Below are 20,870 nucleotides of genomic sequence, written 5' to 3'. Positions count from 1 at the left end.
ACCAGCAGAGGCCATTTGTGCAGCTCCTCTGCTCATACCTGGCCTAGAAGGGTTGGGACTTCAGCATGGAAGTACAGAGCTTCCTTCGTACTGTCTTAACTTATGTGATTTTACTCTCTCTCTTTCTTTCTCTTTCTCTGTCTCCTTCCTGATTTGGCTGCTTAGGGACAGACAGGTAATGGAGAAGAAATTGAAAGGGAAAATACAGGGAAAATGTAAATGAAAAGAAGTTATTATAACTGTTATAATGAAGTGCCTTTCATTTAAATATAAGAATGTAACGCTGAAATGAACTTGTGATCCTGAAATGCATTTTTAATGAGTTTCCTTTTTATTTTGCTGCTTCAGTGGCATATTTTAAAGACCCTTTGAAAAAAGCCACATTAAAAACCCCACCAAATGCCACAACATGCAAAATTGGATATTGGTTTATTCCAAAACTGCTGATCAGGAAGAGTGGCTCTTCAACACAAAATGTTGCAGTCACTTTATTTAAATGAGTTTGAATTTGCATTGTGATGTGCCATTCTGATTTAGAAAAAAAAAATTAGATTTTCAGATCAAATTGACCCAGCCAGTGAAGCATTAAGAAACTGGCAGGTTTAGTCTGAAAGCCTCATGTTATATCAAACCTGCAGCCGGTGGAAGTCACAGAGCAGCAGTGAGAAAACAACTTTCTCACTGAAATCTTTCTCTTGTTACTGCTAAGATTTTTTGTTCTCACATATTTTATCCTTCTCTCTGTAGGAGAGCGCCCTTTCCAGTGCAATCAGTGCGGAGCCTCCTTTACGCAGAAGGGCAACCTTCTGCGCCACATAAAGTTGCATTCTGGTGAAAAGCCCTTCAAGTGTCACCTGTGTAACTACGCCTGCCGTCGCAGGGATGCCCTTACGGGACACCTGAGGACTCACTCGGGTAAGTGAAGGTGTAGGACCATCCAGGGGCACTCATCACTGTACCCATTGAGAAGATGGAGGCATTTGTGACCCCCAAGACTGAAAGGTCTTCTCACCCTGGGGAGGCGAATAGCCCCATGTTGGGGTTAACCAAGCTGTGAGCTGGCCACAGTGTTTTAGCAGCAAAGAAATGACTAAACACATCTCATTCTCATGGTCATGTTTCTTTTCCCATACTTCTTAGCTGATTAAAAGTTTCTGTATTTGGGTTTCATCTTACAAGTCTCATGTGAGTAATCCATTTCATGGAACTACGAACATGAATTAAAACTGGTGGACTGGTTTAGGGTTTGGATGGCATTTATCAGCATATAGAGATAATGTAAATTCTAAACAGAGTAGGTTTCAAGTCACAGTCTCAAAAACCTCCAGTCTGGTAGTCATTCTCGACCTAAGGAGTAAATACCACCTACAGCATTTAGCAGCAGTTATTTGTTACACCTTGTTATTGCAACTACTTTGAAAGAGAAAGAGCGGGGAGGAGGGAGAGGGTGGGAGAGAGAAAGATAATAATCTTCAAAAAGAGAGGACTCTCAAGAGTTTTTCAGTGTTCTATCTCAACAGTATATTGAATAAATATTTTTTAACAGCTGCACTTTTCCGTTACCATGGACCTTTCATTGTTTGACAGAAGCCATAGTCAAACCCTTCTGTGAAGTAAAACCAATTTAGCGCCTTCAAAGTGCCTTTAAAAGCAGAGTGTTGTCTCATCTAGTTTCCCAAGCTAAGCTGGAAATGCAAATTGGTATTTGGATAGACCTCCAAAACACAATGCTGGAACTGACACTGGTAACTTTACTTGTGAAATTGACTTCGGGACTAAGTTCTGTGTATCAGAAGGGAAGCTCTCACAGTGACATTTCTGTGTTACACAAAACTAAGGAAATTCTCTACACGTTAAATTAGAGCACACATTAAATAATAAGATCCCTAGTGTTGGTCCCAGATATCCAAAATAATTTCCACTTCTCCTGTCCAGCCCTGACCCAACTCAGGAAATCGTATCTTTTAAAATACTACTTTGCCTCTCTCCTTACTGTTACTGATTTTCATCGCTGCACAATTTTAAACATAATCTTTCATACATGAAATTACACCTAGACACTATCGGCAAATTGAAGATTCGGTAGCTAAAGAGACAATGCATGAACTATAGATTGTGATTAGTTCTTGCAATTGACAAATTGATATCAATACATTATAAAACAACTTGAATGTCTGAGTCTGATTTAAACTTGAGAATTTGTAAATGGAATTCGAAAGTTAAGCTGTGTAACCACCTAAAACTGTGGAAGCACATATAAGGTGACAGTCTTGTCATGCTAAGACAGAAAATTCAGGTCCACAAGTCTATGAAACTGTATTGTTACTGTGAAATTCCTGTAACTACCTACATCTGGATTGGTGTAGTACAGAAAATGTTTTGTCATGCCATCTCTCTTGAATTTCCAGAAGCAGAAATCTAACATTGTCCTAAAAGGGCTGAGCTGATTGTGGTTACGTCAGAATTGACCTCCAGTCATGGGCAGGTGTCTCTACCTATGCTATCAGTTCCCCAACGGCAGTCTCTGTGGGAGCTAGGCACTACAGCAACTATACTCAGACTTCTGAAGGTGTCTCAGTTTCTAATTTGTGCAGATGCCATTTTTGAAGGTTTAATGTCTCAGTCTTTATCTGATGTGAATCATCTAAAATCAGCTTGCAGTACCCACAGAAATGGTCTGTTGATATGAAGATAATCAGCTAGTTTTCCATTAGTTTGGGTTTAAGTTTTTAAGTTTTGGGTTGTTCGTTTTTTTTTTTAACAAAATCTTCCTTCAGTTCATCACAGCATGGGGTTTATTTTTGGGATGGTTTTCTTTTTCCTGTTCTTCTTACCATTATTAGTAGACTGTTGAATACTTCATCTGAATCCCTCCATTGATTGTGTTTTCTGCAGTTGGCAAACCTCATAAATGTGGATACTGTGGTCGCAGCTATAAGCAGCGCAGTTCTTTGGAAGAACATAAAGAACGCTGTCATAACTACCTGCAAACCATGAATATCTCAAGCAGCCTCTATTCAGGTAATGAACGTGTCCATTTGGGTGTTAACTCTTCCCTGTCATGTACGCAGAAAAAGGAGTGCAAAAAGAACAGTAGTACTATTTGCGGCATCATTTGCATTGGGGAGGCACACACGCACCCCATATGTATAATATTGCATTTGGATTTATTCTATATTTGATAAATATTTGGCTGTTGTCTTGTTTTGTTTACCTCAAACAAAAAGCCAAAGTAAAACTCAGGTGTGTAGCAAAACACTTGCAAGACATGGAAAATACCAGTTCACCATCGTCAGTATGACCACATCATCTCACCACCTTTCTCTTTTGCCCCGAGTCCTGTATTGCAGTACTCCTGTGGATGTATTCTTAATAAAGGCTTAATATCAGTGTTCTGGGTAGGGCTGGAGAAGCTTCCACACTGCACATCTTCTGCCCTTCCCAGGCACACCTTAAAGGGCTTACTTAACCACTGGTACCAGCTCATCTAATAAGGATGAGCCATCTATCTCTGATCTCACTTTTCCAAGCATGAGGACATGAAGCCAGAGGCATTTAATATAGTTTGTCTGTCTGAGACAATCCAGAAAGGCTAATATATTGACAGATTTCTTCCCAACCTCCTTTTTAAAAGAAAACTGGGTGATGTGATGAATTGTTGTGCTTCTCTGAGAGATCAGCCTTATGATGAAGGTAAAGTCCATTTCTTGAAGAGCATCCAATCTAAAACTATGCCGAGAAATACAGCAAGCAGGTATTGGGATTTGGATTGGTTTTTAACAAAGGTCCTAAAGTTCTATCTGGGATTGATTGCAGTAAATAACCATACAAAATCCCCTTGCATGTGTAGTTTTAGATAGAGAGAATATAAGATCCATCTTCCGTGGTGGAGTTTCAGCCCACCCAGTAAGTTACACTTCTTGCATACCCTTCTCATCTTGTCTGTATATGCTATTTGGCTTTTCAAATTATGAAAATGAAAGGTTGCTTCTGACCTATTTGCAATAATGACTCATTTAATATTTTATATCTGGACAGAACCTGAATATGTTTTTACATGCTATCAAATAATGTAAAGTATATGCACATAATGATAGCAGCAAATACAGATGAGATACTTCTAGCAAACAGCATGTTAGAGCAGCACCCCTTCTAATTTTATTGAGGGGCTGGAGAATGTATGTATAAATAGAAAAGCTCAACATAATACACAGTAGGCGACAATACTTATTCCTCAAAAAGGTGATAGGATTTAGAAGCAAATATTCTGTGTTGGTATTTGAATTTTCAGTGTCTGGCACATGGATTTGAATGCCTGCACACAGAACATGAAAATCTGTGTGAATGAGTAGCTGAACTACTACTAAAGTGTTAGTAAGCAAAAATGCCCAGATGAAACCGATGTCAGGAATCATAAACTTCGATAAGGAATAATACCATTTTAGAGATGGACTTTTGTTTATAGCGAATCATGACAGGAGAGTTTACACTGACTTAAGACTAATATCTCAGTGGGATGAAAACTTGTGGAATTCATGAGTGCTTTGGAAGAATTACTTTTTCCTTGCATATATTGAAAGTATTATATAAACCCATATTTAATATAATAAGAGTGCTTTTTCAAATTAGGAAAATAGAGGATTAGCTTCAGGGTTTAGACCTTACATCCAGCCAAAAACTTCACTCTTAAATGAACTGAGTTCTCAGAACTAATAAATCAACCTTTGTGTATCTAAAAGAGGAAACTTTCCTGCATTTTTCCTAGTATTTTTCATTCTAATCTCTTCTACTTCATTGCAAACATAACATTTTACCATTTTGCCATTTTTCATTCTTTCCCTTATAAACTCAAAGATGAAAATGTACAAGTGAAACAGTTGAGAATGAGTGGGTGTCTTTCTGGGATTTTTAGTGCATTCTACATTACATCTAGAAAACCAAATAGCTGTACTACCACTGTTCTAAGAATATTTCAGGGTGTGATATAGAGGTATTAGAGTCAAAATTCAGGCCCTTCAGACTCAAAAAAGTTTATACAAAAATCTGCTAGAACATCTGATTTGATATTCTGCTAGATTGGGATTGCTTTGTACAGCATTTTTAAAACACTTTGTGCAGTGTACCTAGAAAAATTATCAGTTGAAAGAACCTGAACTGGTAGAAGCTTTTCATCAGCTTGTAAATCTAAGAAATAGAATTGATATATTATAAAGTACTTCAGTAAGGGAAAGATCCAGCAAAGAGAGTAAGGAGGGGAGCAAGAGATTATTTGCATTTTAACTCTTGTTTGCTTTGTTTAAGATAGGAGGTTCAGCATGAAATTAGGAACCTGCTGAATTTAATTGCAAAATTCTTATTTTAGAGGACTAGAACCTCACTGTCTATGTGAAGTTCTTCTCTTATGGGTATTATTTGGAGTTTTGCATTTGAGTTGAATGGAAGTGTGCTGAAGTCTTACCAGGCCTATATAAAATAACAGAAGACACGGTTTACGAAGTTTAAAAAGGGTCAATTACAATTTTTCAGTCACTTGTGGATTTTTTGAAAATATAAAATGATATCTTTTTCAGTTCATAGACACCAAATTACAGAAAAATAGTTATCGGGTTGGTAACAAATTTCAGGGGGGCTCAGTTGCAAAGGCTTGAAATTAGTATGTCATTTTTACTTTTCCGTATAGCAGGTTTTAAAGTTTGAGACTTGAATACATAACTTACCCTCTCTCAAATTGATTAGAAATTGAATGTTATTATATCCTAAACAGATATTTCCTGATCATTTCTACTTTTAGCTAGCAATTTGATCATTTGTTTCCCTGTTGAACAAGCTGGTTTAGAACATTCTCTGTCTCTTCCTGAAGTGGTATCTGGAAGCCTAAGCCAGCACAAGATGCTGGCATGTGCTTGTTCAATGATGACAAGGCACCACCGATGCCCTTTACCCTTCTTCAACTTCATGATCAAATTCTGCTCATAACTTACATTTGTCACAGTCTTCAGTATCTTATGGGGTTGGGGCATAATTCCGTGAGACTTACTGTCACTGTCACTGCAGTATGTGTTACTGCAGCAGGGACTCAAGAATCACTTGTGTGCTCTTCAGTTTGGTGTTGTAGAGTGTTGTCGTCTGGGACACTTCACCTGCTCCTTCTAATTATCCACCAGACCCTGATTTCACATCTTTCAGGAGCAATGAAACTTTCACAATCATCCTTTTATGGTAGTGGTATATTGCCAAAATAATACCGCATAGGAACAGCATGTTCTCCACTATTGAGAAACACCCAGGTGCCAGAGTAATGGATTCTGTGAGCTGGTAAACTCAGTGATAAAACAAACTCTCAGTAGGCACAGAAGGCAAAAGGTAGCAGAGTGGTACACCTAATTGAAACAGCTTGCAGAATCGAAGTCTAAAAGTCATCTTTTGCATCTCCCTTTAATAGCAGCTAACTAGTTCAGGAAAAATACCTGTATCCTAGTATCAGGTAAAAGTAAAATTAATTCCTTTCTCTCCTGTCTCTGACCTCTCTTGCCAAATCGTCCCTCCCCTCTTCCCCCAAAACAGAAACAACACAAAACCAAACAAAATAAGTTTATCAGTTGTGTTGTGATCTTGCTGCATGGCATTTTTCCTTTAGATGTTGGAAGTCAGAAATACCTTTCCATCATAGTCATTGCTTTGACAATGCATTTTCATATGTCCCTTCCCTTTCTGCAGGAAAGTACTGAAGTAAAGCACAGTGAAAGTGAAATAGTCTCCTTTTCTTTGAGCCTTACAGCTGAGCTCCTTTCTAATTCATTAGTGTCACAGCAGCAGCAGGAGGTTGGGAAACAGGTTTGAGTATTGGATATCAGTGCTCCCCTAGATATGTGACTTGAGCAACTTAAATTGCCATTTAAAGTCTAAAATTGCATCAGTGAAGTATAGAAATATTTACCAAAGAAAAAGAAGAGGGCTGGGAGAAGAGCTGGTGTAGCTTGCAAATGAATCTTCTGCGAGAAGTTTGTCCCTTTTTCTTGCTGAAAAAGTGATGATTATACAGGCAGTTCCACTGAGAAAGGTGCAGAGGGATGGTGGGGGTGAGAGCAGGATGAAAAGATTAACTCCTTTATGTCCAGTATAATGTTAGGACCTCATTTATTCACAGAAATGCAGAGTGCTCTAGAACAAGGGTGAAGGGTGAATTGCCTACAGGCAGATGCCTTGCAGTTGCAATCTCATTTTTGTATCCTAAAGGAAGGAAACATGAACATGTACATAGATTGATCAGCATGAGGGACTTTGTTAACAAGAGTCAGAATCATTCTGTGTCTGCGATGGTGAGCTTCTCCTTCCAGTTGGTTGTGAGCTTAAAGACATTAGCTGAGAAACATTAACCTGAAGACAAAAGTTCCATTAAAATGGAACAAGCATGCCTAACCCTTCTGATGTCATTTGATTTCAGTCATAAAAGAGGATACTAACCAGAGTGAAATGGCTGAAGACCTGTGCAAGATAGGGTCAGAAAGATCCCTCGTGCTGGATAGACTAGCAAGTAACGTCGCCAGACGTAAGAGCTCTATGCCTCAGAAATTTGTTGGTAAGAGTTAAACGTTTGCTGTCTCCTAAAAAATAAAACAAAACCAAAAGCCATCTCACAAGAGTTTAACTTTTGCGTTATGATTTTAATTTTACTTGTTTTACTAAGTTAGCTGTATCTATAGAAGCAAATACAGAGATGTGTTGGGGTAAGAAAAAAAAAACCAGACCAAATCAAATCAACCAAACTTCTCCAGCATACATTTCTGCATGTTTAATTTTGCACATCTGGAGATTGGTTTTAACTCTGTTTTCCCAACTTTTTCTAATGCTTATGAACCAGATCGCTACAATATCTGGACAGGTTCCTGAAGTTGCCTTAAAAAGCTGCAGATAGGAATAGATGTTTCCTATTGGGAAAGCATTTGACCACACTTTCAGGGTCATTTTATTAACAATTTGGATGACATTCAGATCTGGGCATATTGGTGTACAGTACATAGGCTGGATAATATTATTCATCCCTTCATAAAGTCTGTATACTTTACTTTTACAGCCCAAAATAATCATGGAAACAAATAAAACCAGGTCTGAGAATAATACCTGAAAGACCTTTGGGTACATTCTATAAATATTGCAAAAACTTCATGGCCTTTTTACACATAGTAGTTTTTGTCTTAACAGTGAAAAAAAAAAAGGAGGCTACACATACATTGTTCTGTTCCGTAAGTCTGTACCAAATAGTGGTCACATGAGTTTTGTGTAACACACAGACTGTATTTTGTCAGCTATGTAGAGTTAGTCTTACATAAATAAAAACATGGGAGATCAGAGGACAGTATCTACTCATATCTAGTCAGATTCTTTTATAATTCTCTGCTTGTTCATTTATAATATTCTATAGGAGACAATTAGAGAAAACTGAATTTTTTGAAACAAAAGACATGTGAAGAAGGTCTTCAGTCAAAAGTCAAGGCCAAAAAAGACTAGTGTATGGAACAGAAATTCCAAATAAACCTTCTTAAATGAGAACACAAGGATGAAAGGAAAATTAATATTTCTGAGACAAGGAAAGGGGATGTTGCACATCAGGAGGTGCAACAGAAGGTTTGAAATGAAAGTCCAAGATTTTTAAAGTCGAAAGGCAACAACTGCAGGAGGTAGTCAAGGATAAGAAATGCTTATGCTTCTTAAAGGACTTAAGTTGTTGTAGAGGTAGTTGCCAAAAATATATCAGCTACATGAGGCAAACCTGATTCATTTAGACACCCTAGTACCTGATTGCATTAGGCAAAATACTAGTTCTATGACAGCTCCAGAAAGAAGTATTAAAATTTAAAAGGTGCTAGCAAGTATCTTATATGCGATGTATCTGTGGGTGTGGACTAGCTTTTTTGTTCTCCTTTTCTCGCTTCAGCCTGAGAAACAGTAAAGACAGCCAGTTTAACTACGAGTTTTAGGAGGGCAGAGTTTCCTGTCAGTTATTCAGGGTGCGGTGTAGGAAGACAACCTACTGGCAGCAGATATTTATGGAAATTTGCTAAACTTCAAAAGGATGAACTCTTCTGACAAGAAAATGCCCCCAGATCCTTTCCTTTCCAATCCTCACCTGCTGCTTCTTGTAATAGGTACATTCCTGATTAATACAAGGCTGGGCTGGATAGTCAGGAGAGCTTTTGTGTAATAAAATATGTTTATTGCTCCTGTACATCACTGTGTCATCCCAAATCCCATGTTGAATTCCAGGGAGAAGGAGCAAATGGCACCCTTTGCATAAGGGAAAGATGATCTGCTGCTTCTCTCTTTTTTCTTAAGGCTAAATCATTACCTTTCAAAACTGAGATTGTTCACCAGATTAAGCCAGTTATCTGTAAAATTCTCTACGTATTCCAAACTGGAGTAGCTCCCAGACCCGAAAGCAGAATTGTGCCATCCAAACCAGAGAGTGAGAACTGGTGGTGAGGTTAACACATACTTATCATGTGGAAACAAAAGGCAGTAAAAAGAGGTTAAAAGAAAGAAAGAAAAAAGAATGCACTGAGTGAATTTTTACAGTTTGGTACCTACTGCAGAACCATGAGCAGTGCAAAGCTTGAAGTGCATCAAACCTTTAGCAGTTTAATTTACTTACGCTCTAATAACCACAGAAATGAACTATTATTTTTAATGAGTACAAGTATTACCTGCATTGCCCAGATATAGAAATGACACCTGCCTACCTCAAGTTTGTCTCTGCTTCAGACACTGCTTGGAAACGATTTCTCTTATGAGCACTTAATCCTCTTAGTCCAACCACCGACTAGTTAAGCTACATAAAGCAAAGACTACCCAAGAAACAGCTATTAAAATCATGCCTTCTGGATGCCCAAAATTTTGTGTATAATGAAGACCAGTCTCACTTCTCAGGGGTATACAGTGCCCATGCAATATAAATTATTTTGATCTCATTTCTAACTCCTTGAGTCAAGGGTATACATTTGTATTAGCAGGTTTTCTATATTTAATTCAAGAGTCTTTCACAATGCCTAGTTTGAATCTTAAGCCTCAAACTCTGCCTGAAGACTATAGCAATAGAAAGGGTAAATCTGGAAGAAAAAAAGAATGCACCCCCATAGAGGGGTGCTCACATTGACAGAATAATAGGGAAAGGAAACAAGAGGAAGTAGAAGATTGTGCAGCACACCTAGAAGGTGTCTGTACCCTACATCCCTTGTAGGAACTTGCGAAATGCTCAGTGTTTCTTTCTCTACTTGCAGAGCATGAACAAACTAGTATGAAACCATATCTTGTGGGAAATGTAGACAGCAGGAATTTCTACACTTCAGCCCCATCATTGCAATAGAGTCATGCTAGAAGCTTTCCAAGCTCTTCACTGACTTTTAATAGTGAATTTGACTAGAATCTGGGTGGGTAATTCTTGTTAACTTAATTTGCAGATTTTTTAGTAAACTTTATGTGCTTCTATTAGCATTTATTTTAGACAAATTAGGACTTTCCAAGGCCAGCAATATCATTCTGATTAGGAAATGGTGACAGCCCCTCATAGAGATGTTTGTGGCTTTCAGTGGATTTCCCAAGATCTGAAGAGCTAGAAAATCCATCCAGACTGTAAACAAACTGGTATTGATAGTTCTTATGAACCAGTGAGAATTTTTTTTTATCCCTTTGCATTTGGATAAATTTATTAGGGGCCTGAAAAGAACACTGATGTTTTGCACCATTTGAGAAGACTGTTCAGGTTCATAAAATCAACATCTATGCATTTAAACAGTTTCTTCCACTCCTAAATTTTTCCTTCTATGTTTTGCTTAGTCCTATCTGTCCTGGAATCTTGATAAATTGTAGTGAAACTCAGCATCCAATACTGGGGAATCCATCTAGAGATACATAAATGCAGTCTGATTTTAAAAAAGTTCGCGTCCCCCCTTATTTTTGGCATTCCAAATCAGAGTTGAAGTCATAAGTAAGAAGTAATCTTGCTCTATATAGGGCTTTTTATCTCCTAGGAAAAATATATTCCAACTACAAATGCCCTTAATTTTTTCCCATGGTTCTTGGCTGCTTCTGTACATGACAACTCTTTGACACTACAAAATTTCTAGAAACATAAGTAGCTTCTGGTAATGTGTCTACCACAGCTTATTTAAACAACAAGGTGGGAAGGAGGAGAAATTGAAAAGTTAAGATTTTGTTAATTTTTGTCCAAAATGACATATAATCACATGGCCAATGTGGGTTATTTGTAAGACACTGAAGGTCTAAAACTAAAACATACAATTTCCACTAAAAATTTGTAATATCTGGGGGCAAAGATATTGACAATGTGCGTCATGCTCTGAAGCATGAAAGCCAGGCTCACTGTAACTGTGCTTGTTTTCACTGTCTTTACCCACCACAAAGGCCTGCCTCAGTTCACTGTAGGAAGCAGATGAAGGAGTCCAGTTAAAGGAGAAAGAGAGGATGGAGCACTCAATCTTTAGCTCCCATGGGTTTCCATATAATTAGTTCCAGGATCTGTTTTCATCCATTTGCTTTTCCAAAGATCCCAGATTATTTTGTAGATTAAAATGAAAGAAAAAAACACCAACCAACCAACCATTTTTCTGACCAGCTATATTAGAGAACTATGAATAACTCAGGTGGTATTTGACCAATTCTTTTCTTCCATGTTGCTGTTCTATTAAACCATGATGTTTGGTTCCTTAATTATGTAGAAATCAACCCTCTAACTCCTGGCTGGTTTTCACTACAGGTGAGAAATGTCTGCCTGATCTTCCATACGATGCCACCACCAACTATGAGAAGGAGAATGAGATTATGCAGACGCACGTTATAGACCAGGCCATTAATAATGCCATCAGTTACCTGGGGGCAGAGTCTTTGCGTCCCCTTGTCCAGACACCGCCAGGTAGTTCTGAAATGGTGCCCGTTATCAGCCCCATGTATCAGCTCCACAAACCTCTTGGGGACAATCAGGCTCGCTCCAACCATGCATCTCAGGACAGCGCAGTAGAAAACTTGTTGCTGCTTTCCAAAGCCAAATCTGTCTCCTCTGAAAGAGATGCCTCGCCCAGCAACAGCTGCCAAGACTCAACAGATACAGAGAGCAATAATGAGGAGCGCAGTGGTTTAATCTACTTGACAAACCACATAGGTCCCCATGCAAGAAATGGCATCTCTATAAAAGAAGAAAACAGGCAATATGATGTCTTGAGGGCAGGTACTGACAATTCCCAGGATGCTTTCAAAGTGATCAGCAGCAATGGGGAGCAAGTGAAAGTTTACAAGTGCGAACACTGTCGAGTCCTTTTCTTGGATCATGTGATGTATACGATCCATATGGGTTGCCATGGGTTCCGTGATCCTTTTGAATGCAATATGTGTGGCTACCATAGCCAGGACAGGTACGAATTCTCTTCCCACATAACTCGAGGGGAGCACCGTTTCCACATGAGTTAAAATTCCTCCGGCACAGATCTAGCCTCAACAGCTGCATTACTGGAGCTGCACGAGCCACGACAGCAGCAAAGCACAAGTCAGCTGGACTGTAAAAGTGATGAAAGAGTCAGAAGTTCAGCTATCTTCTCCCACAAGAAAAGTTTTCCTTTTGGTAGCATGCATTGCATCTCAGTTTTCTAAAATGAGCACTAAAGTTTTTACTGAAAATGTTTGATCACCAAAAACCTTTAGTAATTTAAATAGGAGCTTTTGTAGTTACATAGCTGAAAGCCCTTCCCTTAACTGATGCTTCTTGCAAACCTCCCTTGCCAAAAGTGTTAACCATGTGCAAGATGCACTATGCCAACAAGGACATAACAGGCAGGAGTGGCCAAGCTTTCTCACTTAACACCCTGAGCGTAGGTCTCTTACACCAGATACATGTTTTTTTGACTTCCTGGTATTATTTGACTCCTTTGGGAAGATTAAACTCAACTAAAGATGGAGGTGTCCATCTCAGATGACTTCACAGACAGCTGGGGTGGGATGGAACCCTGCAGCCAGAGAGTTCTGAGTTGCTTTGGTGGTAAATGTAGAATGTTTCCACCTGCAAGGGCGCTGCCTTGTTTGTGTCACTGGGCAGGCAAGCAGGTATGTGAAAGATAGAAGGAACACCCTTGTAATATACTCTGTGAAGTATGAACTGCATTTAATGTATAGAAAAAGGGTATTGTTGGCTCTTCTTTGAATAAATGTTTTCTTTCCCTACCCAATAAAACCCCACTTTTCGTTAGAGCAGCCCCTCTTCTCTCTGCATAAACAAGTTACAATGTATTTAATTGTTCTTTCTTTTTTAAGTTTTAGTTATTTAGGAAAGTATGATGTACAGTTGAGAAAAGCACTAGGTAGAAATATGTGTGGGGAAAGTCTACTTATGCACATTTTTCATCTTTTTTTAAATGCCTGAAAAAGATCCAAATGTCCCTCTGTCACATATAAAAAAACCCTATTTTGCTTGCACAGATGTCCTCTTGCAGATTCTGTGGCCCCACTCCTAAGTGTTGCACTTAATAATTTTTTAAAGCACTGACCTGAATTAAATCAGCCGGTCAAAATTTGTAGCCTTCTCCTTACTTCCCTGCACTCGCTGTTTAATGAAGGACCAAGCCCCGCAAAAGTGCTGAGAGCCCTGGCTTCCTATTCAACAAATCATTTCACCATGTGCTTTAAGTTACTTTTACCTCAGTGGAACTAATCTTAAGGTTAAATGAAAAAAGTGTTTTGCTGAATGGCGACCAGAGACTGCAGCACTTGTAGAGTGTAGTCAAGTCCACCACTCCATGCTACAGGTACTGTAACTTCAGTTAGAACAAAAATTTCTAACTTTAAGAAGACAAGATTTTAACCCCAAGCACAGCTGATACAAAAAATACCTTTTTAAAAGGCTTTTACTTAACTTCCTCTTCCAAATAGTTCATTCCTTTCCCTGAGCACCCTCATACTTTAAGACTGGACAAAAGAGAAATTTTTGCAGCTGCCTAAAAATCTGTCATTTGGTGCTGCAATAGTTCCTGAGCAACACACATAAAAATAACCCATCTTATTAACTTAGTCTAGAAATACTTCCACTCTGCATAATAACTGGATATTCCACAATAAACACAACTGTATAACCAACAAGACCAGCAGTCTTGTTATACAGGTGCATGTTCTCTGTTCGCAAGTGCATCCAAACACCTATATTTATTATAAAAGAACGAATTGTTGGAACCATGAATGCTTGTACCCCAGCCAATTTGGCCTGATATGTGTAACTATATTTGATATACATTTCCTATATATACAAACTATTACAGGCACACAGAGCGCCTTCTTCTGCTTTCACTTTTGCAGGTGTAAGTCAGGGGCAACAACACTGAAGTTAGAGGAAAGATACTGATTAAATAATGAATTACAAATACATGCTTTTACAGTCTCATGTCTCAGCTTCTCATGCCAACTAAGACATTTACCTCAAATGGCACATGGGCACAGAAGTGTTTTTACACTGAAAAGCGCATGTGTGCATGCCTATCTCATAGCTTTGTCATCAGATGTGAAACTCTCTGTATGAGCATCTGTAGACTGATGCACGTACCCACAACGGTGGAAGCAAATTAGTAGCATATTAGGTAGGCTGGTACGTGCAGGATGACCAGTGACACCCCCCCCCCCCAAACGAGTAGTGTAAACTACAGGCCCAAAGGTTGTCCCCTCTACTCCTGTATTATAACTCAGTTGCCTTACGTGATGCTATTGCTTATCTCCTTCCAGCCTGAGACACTGTGCAGGGGGTGGGCATAGGAATTTGTGCCCCAGCTATGGTTTTATCATCAATGCCTGCTACACATTCAGCTTCAAGGCAGACTGTACCTGGTAACAAGGTATTACCAAATATTTTGTATAAGAATGACCTGAAGTGGACCTTCAAGGGGGGAGCTAACAGTGATGAGTCCTCTTTATTCTATTTTATTTTTAATAAAGTTGAAATGGGTTTATTGTTTCATAGCTGGTAGGGTACAGTCAACTGTTCTTACCTCTCTCCACTTTTGATTGATACCAACCAACAAGAGACTGAGCAATTTCCCAGTCCTGCTGCAATGTCCCATCTGAAGCCAGATGTAGGCTGTACACAAATATTCCACTTCTTTTGCTCTTACACCTCTTTCCTACTGTTCTTAGATTTAGGTCATGGTATACCCCATGCCATAATATTTTTAACCATTTTTAGACACCCAAGCTATAAAGGGGAGGGGACAGAAGATTACTCAGGTGGTTTTGTTTTTTTTCTTTTACTAAAATCCAACACAAATAAAGCCACGTTCATTAACCGTGTATGCAAGCATAGCTCCAGTGCAGTTTCAGGCTGCCTTGAACTTAGCTGTTAACTGTGATTTCTGATCACCGGGTATGTTCACTGCTTTCACAACATCTTTGTGCACACACACACATATAGAGGTTTCTGTGTCACTTTTCTTGTCAACATGTACATGCCCTATCTGTGGTTTTGTGTATCATCATTAATATTTTATATACAGATGTATATATACATCTAAAATGGTTCATATGACATGATAATGCAGTGTCAATCACAGTGGGTTTGTTTTCTGCGTCTGGAGTTTTCTTATTTATGCTATAACAGAATATGTTGATGTTGTATATTAAACAGTACAGTAGTATAAGTAATTATATTAAGACAGTGTATCAGAGGGCATAGTCTAAAGGCAGGAGCAAACAGCACTCTTTGTTCATGAAGGGGCATTTATAGTTTTGCCTTTGTTGTTGTTTTTGGGGGGAAGGGTTTGTTTTTCTTTTTTTGCACAAAATCATCTTCAATTTCTTTAGCAACAAGTGTTTCAACAATTTTATTTATGACCATATGTAAGGCATGAAAATAGATGTTTTGTGTGTGTGTACATCGAAACAAACTGTGCTCTCAGAAAACTAGTTTAGCGTAATCTCCCTTTTTCTCTGTTTTTCTTGCTATGGTGCAATACCCTGATATGATTTAGCTGAACCCTTAAATGAGTAAATATGGTGAATGGCTTTAAGTTTATCTCTGTTTTAAAAAAGTAAAAAGTACCTGCTTCCCAGCCCTTCCCAAGACACTGCCTTTTCTAATAGAAGAGTTGTATTTACACATTTCTCTTCTTTTTTGCTGTGATTTTATATTGTAACTTCATTTTTCTTTGGGAGCATTGTATTTAAAAAAAAAACAGAAAAGAGAAAATTTCATAAAATTTGGAAATGTTATTAAATTATGCCTGCAAACTGAGGTGTATCTTTTAAGACAAGAGAACATGGTGAAAAACCCAAACACCAGAACATTCTGTCACTCTCTTAGTGAGTGAAGAAGTTGTTTAGTACAGCTGGAGGCCCCATGTGTCTGTGCTTGTGACTGGGGGGGGGCAGTGTGTGGTGAGATACCCCATGGGCAGTCAGGGAGCACTGAGTACCATGCACAGCCTCAGCCTCCACTGCCATGCCTATAGCCCATGTCATGGTGAGCTCATCCTCGCAACCTATCGTCTGTGGCCACAAAAAGCCACTCTGTATCAGTCACGTTGCATTCACCAGCTATGTGAAGGGGCCTTGCTAAACCAGCTCCAGCTGAAGACCAAGTCCTACCTAATCCAATGCCTTATGGCCACAAAGATGATTGGGGGCTGGAGCACCTCTCCTGTGAAGACAGGCTGAGAGAGCTGGACTTGCTCAGCCTTGAAAAGAGAAGGCTCCAGGGACACCTTAGAGCATCTTCCAGTGCCTTAAGGGGGCTTACAAGAAATCTGGAGAGGGACTTTTTATGGGGATATGTAGAGACAGGACAAGGGGCAATGGCTTTAAACTGAAAGAGTAGATTTGGATTAGATATTAGGAATAAATTCTGTACTGTGAGAGTGCTGAGGCACTGAAACGGGTTTCCCAGAGAAGCTATTGTGGCCCCATCCCTGGAAATGTTCAAGGTCAGGTTGGACAGGGCTTGGAGCAACCTGGTCTAGCGTGAGGCATCCCTGCTCATGGCAGGGGGGTTGGAACTAGCTGATCCCTTCCAGCCCAAACCATTCTATGATTCTGTGATTCTATATTGGCTGCTCCTACCCAGCACATCCTTGGCCACAAAACACACACAGCTCCTGAAGGCAGCTGACTTTGAGGAGGTTGCTTCTCTTCCAGCCCTCTCGTCTTACCCTTCCCTCTCATCAGCCAGCCAAAGTCATTACAGAACACAATTACTTCTGCATGTAGAGTCATGGTAATTCAAAATAAAACACTGAGAAATTATTTCTACTATTTGCCATAACAAAGGTGATTTCTCTGCAGGTGTCCCTTTTTCCTTCAGATTCCAGCACAGTAAATTTCACATCACATATTTAATGCAAAAAAGAATCACTCTTTTGCATAGAAAAAGCACCATTTATAAAGTTTTAGAAATATTTCCATTTGTAAAGCTGTATTATTATGAACAAAATGAGATTAAAAAAAAACCAAACAGGCCTCTAATGGTATTGCAATCAGTTCCCTTCAAGGTTCCCAGAGCCTAAATTTTCTTTACGTTACTGTAATGAGGTTTCATCATAAACTACCCCTACTTTTCCACAAGAAAGAACTTTTAAGTATCCTAATTTTTTTGTTCATCATAGCTGGTTCCCAGTAAATGAAATACAAAATTCTGTTTCAGGTGGATTCTTCTGCAAAGTAAATATGGTCTGTTACATAATTAATAATAGTAGTAATAATTAAAGTCACTATAATCATCACAAAAATAAACTAAATGTAATAGTCTCAATCAATGTTATTAAGTCCTTGAACCAAAGTAGAGACATCCACAGATTTAAATGCAAGTTTGTGTACCTAAAAATCTATTCTGGGTACCTATTTACAAAGTTTCAAAGACTTTCTTAAAATTATCATGTTTATATAATTTTCCTACTGCAATAGCTTGATTAAAAGACATCAGAAATGGTGGTAGGTGACAAGATACAAATCGTTATATAGACACAAACATACAACTAGCAGGGATGAGTGTTTTCAGCCTCAAGTCCCCAGACAGACTTCCCAATCCATATACGAGCATCTAAACACCAAAATAGCATTAACGTGCTCAGCAACCGTTTTGTAGTCAGTCTTTGAAACCAAGAAATGCACTAAAACACACAAGGTTCTTTTAGTAGATATCAAAATGAGAACTTGGCGCCAGACCTGGAGCACACAGACCTGATAATGTCACAATTTCCCGTTTTCTGGGAGCAGAGGGAGATCACTCAACATCTTATTTGGGGGAAAGGGGTTGGTTACAAATGCTCCTGGCTGCCAGTACACCAGGGGTATTATTGCCTTGGTAATGTCAGCCTGGGAGATGGTTGAAAATAAAGGAGAAGCTTGCCCTGGAAGGTTCACGTTCCAGCAGCAGGAGCGATGCTTTGAAAGCTGACAGCATTGCAATTGGAAAACCAAAATGTTTGATTTCTGTAAAAGCTGCTCCTGCCTGTCCTGCGGTCGGAGCTCCGGGGCATCCTGCCCTGCTGTGGGCCAGCCAGGCTGTGTCCACCACCAGGAGACACTGCCAGCTTCTTTTCTGGAAGGAAAATGCTGCATGAGAACAAACTCTGGTCCAAAGAAAGACAAAACCCGTCAGACCTGGCCTGAGGAAGGCAGCAGAATCCTTTATCTTGACAGGAGCTCCATTATCTCAGCTTCTCAACTTTAATTTTTGATGCATCTTTGACTATGCAGACTTTGAATTTTCAGGGCAGCTGCACATGCAATGCTCAGCAAAAGCCACTGTCAGCTGCGGACACGCAGCGCTTCTGAAACCCTGCCACAACTGCCACATGATGGGGACTCAGGAAACAGGAGGGACAAGAATTTGTGGAGTTTCACTGCAGACGGGATAGACAGGAGTGAGAAATTCAAAGCCAGGCTTCAGACAGCAGGAGGTCTGCACTTGTAAATGGAAAAAGGATGCAGCAAGCACGGCCGAAATCCAGCTCTTACCTAAAGAACAGATCCATGTTAACTGCAGAGGGACTAAAACCTTTTATTCTGATATATTTTTTTCATATAAGGTAAGGTCTCGCTGCTTCAAAGCCTGTCCCAGGACAGGGAACAATTCCCATTTTTATCTATCCTGACCACACATAGGAACCATGTGAGTGATAGAGGGCAGCTGCTGCTGTTGCCGCCGACGGTGGTGGCTGCAAATCACACAAACCAACGCCTTCCTGTCCCTTGGGAGAGAAGTGAAGGTTCTGGTTTGTAAGCAGTTAGAAAAGAAGAAAAAAAAAAGAAAGCAAGCAGAAAAACCCATCAACACCTTGCAGCAGACAGTGGGCCCGGGCTGGCGGGGTGAGGAAGTTAATCAGCCCCGAGCAGGCTGTTCGGGATGAGGCCAAACAGATGGCTCGTCTCTGAAACGGCAAAACGGGAAGCAGATGTGGCCACCGCTTCTCCCCATGCATAACTGGGAACCAGCCGGTTGGTGAGGAAATTTGCATAACAAGGATAATTTGGTATCAAAACTGTCCCTAGAAGTGATCTGGATGGATCTGGGCACAGTTGACAGTTTTCACTTCTTGTTTCCCACTCAGTGTTCAGCCAGATTAAACTTGAATTCTGAACCTCCTGTTTGCCTGAGGTGGCTTCCAGCTCTTGCAGGAAAACCTGCGTTACAGGCGGGGGCTCAGGAGGTCTCTGTTGGAGCTTTCAGGGCCTTAACCCCTGATCTCTGTTCAGCCAGTAGAAATTGTAGGGACTAATTTCAGTGGGCTCTGATTTTCAATTTAAGGCCATGGACTTTATGTCGCCCTGCGAACGAGCAGCAAAACCAAACCTGAGCTAACAGCCTCTATCTGCATGCCACAGAAACGCATACAGCCACAAGGCTGTAACCTGCAGCTAAAAAAGGCTTGGTACAAAGGCTAATGACCTTTGCAAGCTCCTTACTACCATGAGCAGAGCCAAGATGTGCAGAGGAGCCCAGCACCTCACCCCACTGCCCCGGGGGAGTGGGACTGGGGAGATCTGGCTGTAAAAGCTCCTCATCCTGTTAAGAGCCTTTGCACCCGCCACCGCTGCACTAAAAACCTTAACCAAGACCCTGGGAAAACACCGTGAATATTGAGGGATAAGGTTAACATATGGGTACAATATACTACGAGTAAAGGAGGGATGTCTTTTTTTCTACTTCTCCCTATTTTGTTTCAAAGGACACAGTAATGTCTATTTAATTACAGCTTTTACTATATAGAGTTCCTGTTACATTGACAAGGGCTAAATATGCTTCAGCCTTAATACATCATTTAATTGATAATAATGTAATTTAATTGATAATAACGTAATTTACATTTAATTCATTCAAAACAGAGATCCAAATTGCTCTTAGCATTAAGGGGGGTTCAAGTCTGGATACAAAGACTCAGGTCCTCTTTCACTGATACCTCTATTGCACAAAAAAGTACCTTCATCATCCCAGGGAGATTCCTGCACATAGCTGTGGGAGTGAATACAGGCTCATTCTCTGTTGTGTTGGGAAAAAAAGAAGGAGTAAATACTTGTTGAAAACACATCTGCAGGCACTAACAGAAGCACTGTTATATGAATTTATTTCTTTTTCAGCAAAGCACATACCCCACCTCAGAAGCCCTACTCTGAAACATTCACAAACTCTTTATTTTTGCATTGCATCCAGTCACTCAGTTCTAGACTAACACTATATATAGTATTATATTTGCATAATCTACCAAATGCACATGGGAAATGCACTTAACACACGCAGGTATGTCGGGGTTTTTTTGACTCATTAAATATTGGTACAAATTAGAATGATTACTTCTGCTTTGGAAACATCTGTCTCACTATCCCTCTGTAAATGTAAG

At 39.6% G+C, this 20,870-nt stretch overlaps 1 protein-coding gene across 21 annotated transcripts in view; it reads left to right on the top strand.

The window, feature by feature from the left end:
* Positions 1-16,007, top strand: part of IKZF1 (IKAROS family zinc finger 1) — a 105,862-nt gene extending 89,855 nt beyond the window's left edge. For 15 of the 21 annotated variants that reach the window (XM_061449145.1, XM_061449139.1, XM_061449138.1 and 12 more), the window contains 4 exons: positions 748-915; positions 2,896-3,021; positions 7,445-7,579; positions 11,771-16,007. In XM_061449145.1, coding sequence (XP_061305129.1) covers positions 748-915; positions 2,896-3,021; positions 7,445-7,579; positions 11,771-12,477 — 1,136 coding nt within the window. In that variant the 3' untranslated portion in view covers positions 12,478-16,007. The remainder of the gene's footprint in view (positions 1-747; positions 916-2,895; positions 3,022-7,444; positions 7,580-11,770) is intronic. The other 6 variants (XM_061449149.1, XM_061449130.1, XM_061449132.1 and 3 more) reach the window with 2 other exon arrangements.
* Positions 16,008-20,870: the final 4,863 nt, after the last annotated feature.

Source organism: Pezoporus flaviventris, unplaced genomic scaffold, assembly GCF_033815535.1.
Source record: "Pezoporus flaviventris isolate CSIRO_AGI_PZ_B2104156 unplaced genomic scaffold, CSIRO_AGI_Pfla_v1 ptg000007l, whole genome shotgun sequence".
Classification (NCBI taxonomy): domain Eukaryota; kingdom Metazoa; phylum Chordata; class Aves; order Psittaciformes; family Psittacidae; genus Pezoporus; species Pezoporus flaviventris.
The sequence above is the reverse complement of the archived record's forward strand: the minus strand, read 5'-3'. Positions and strand labels throughout refer to the sequence as shown.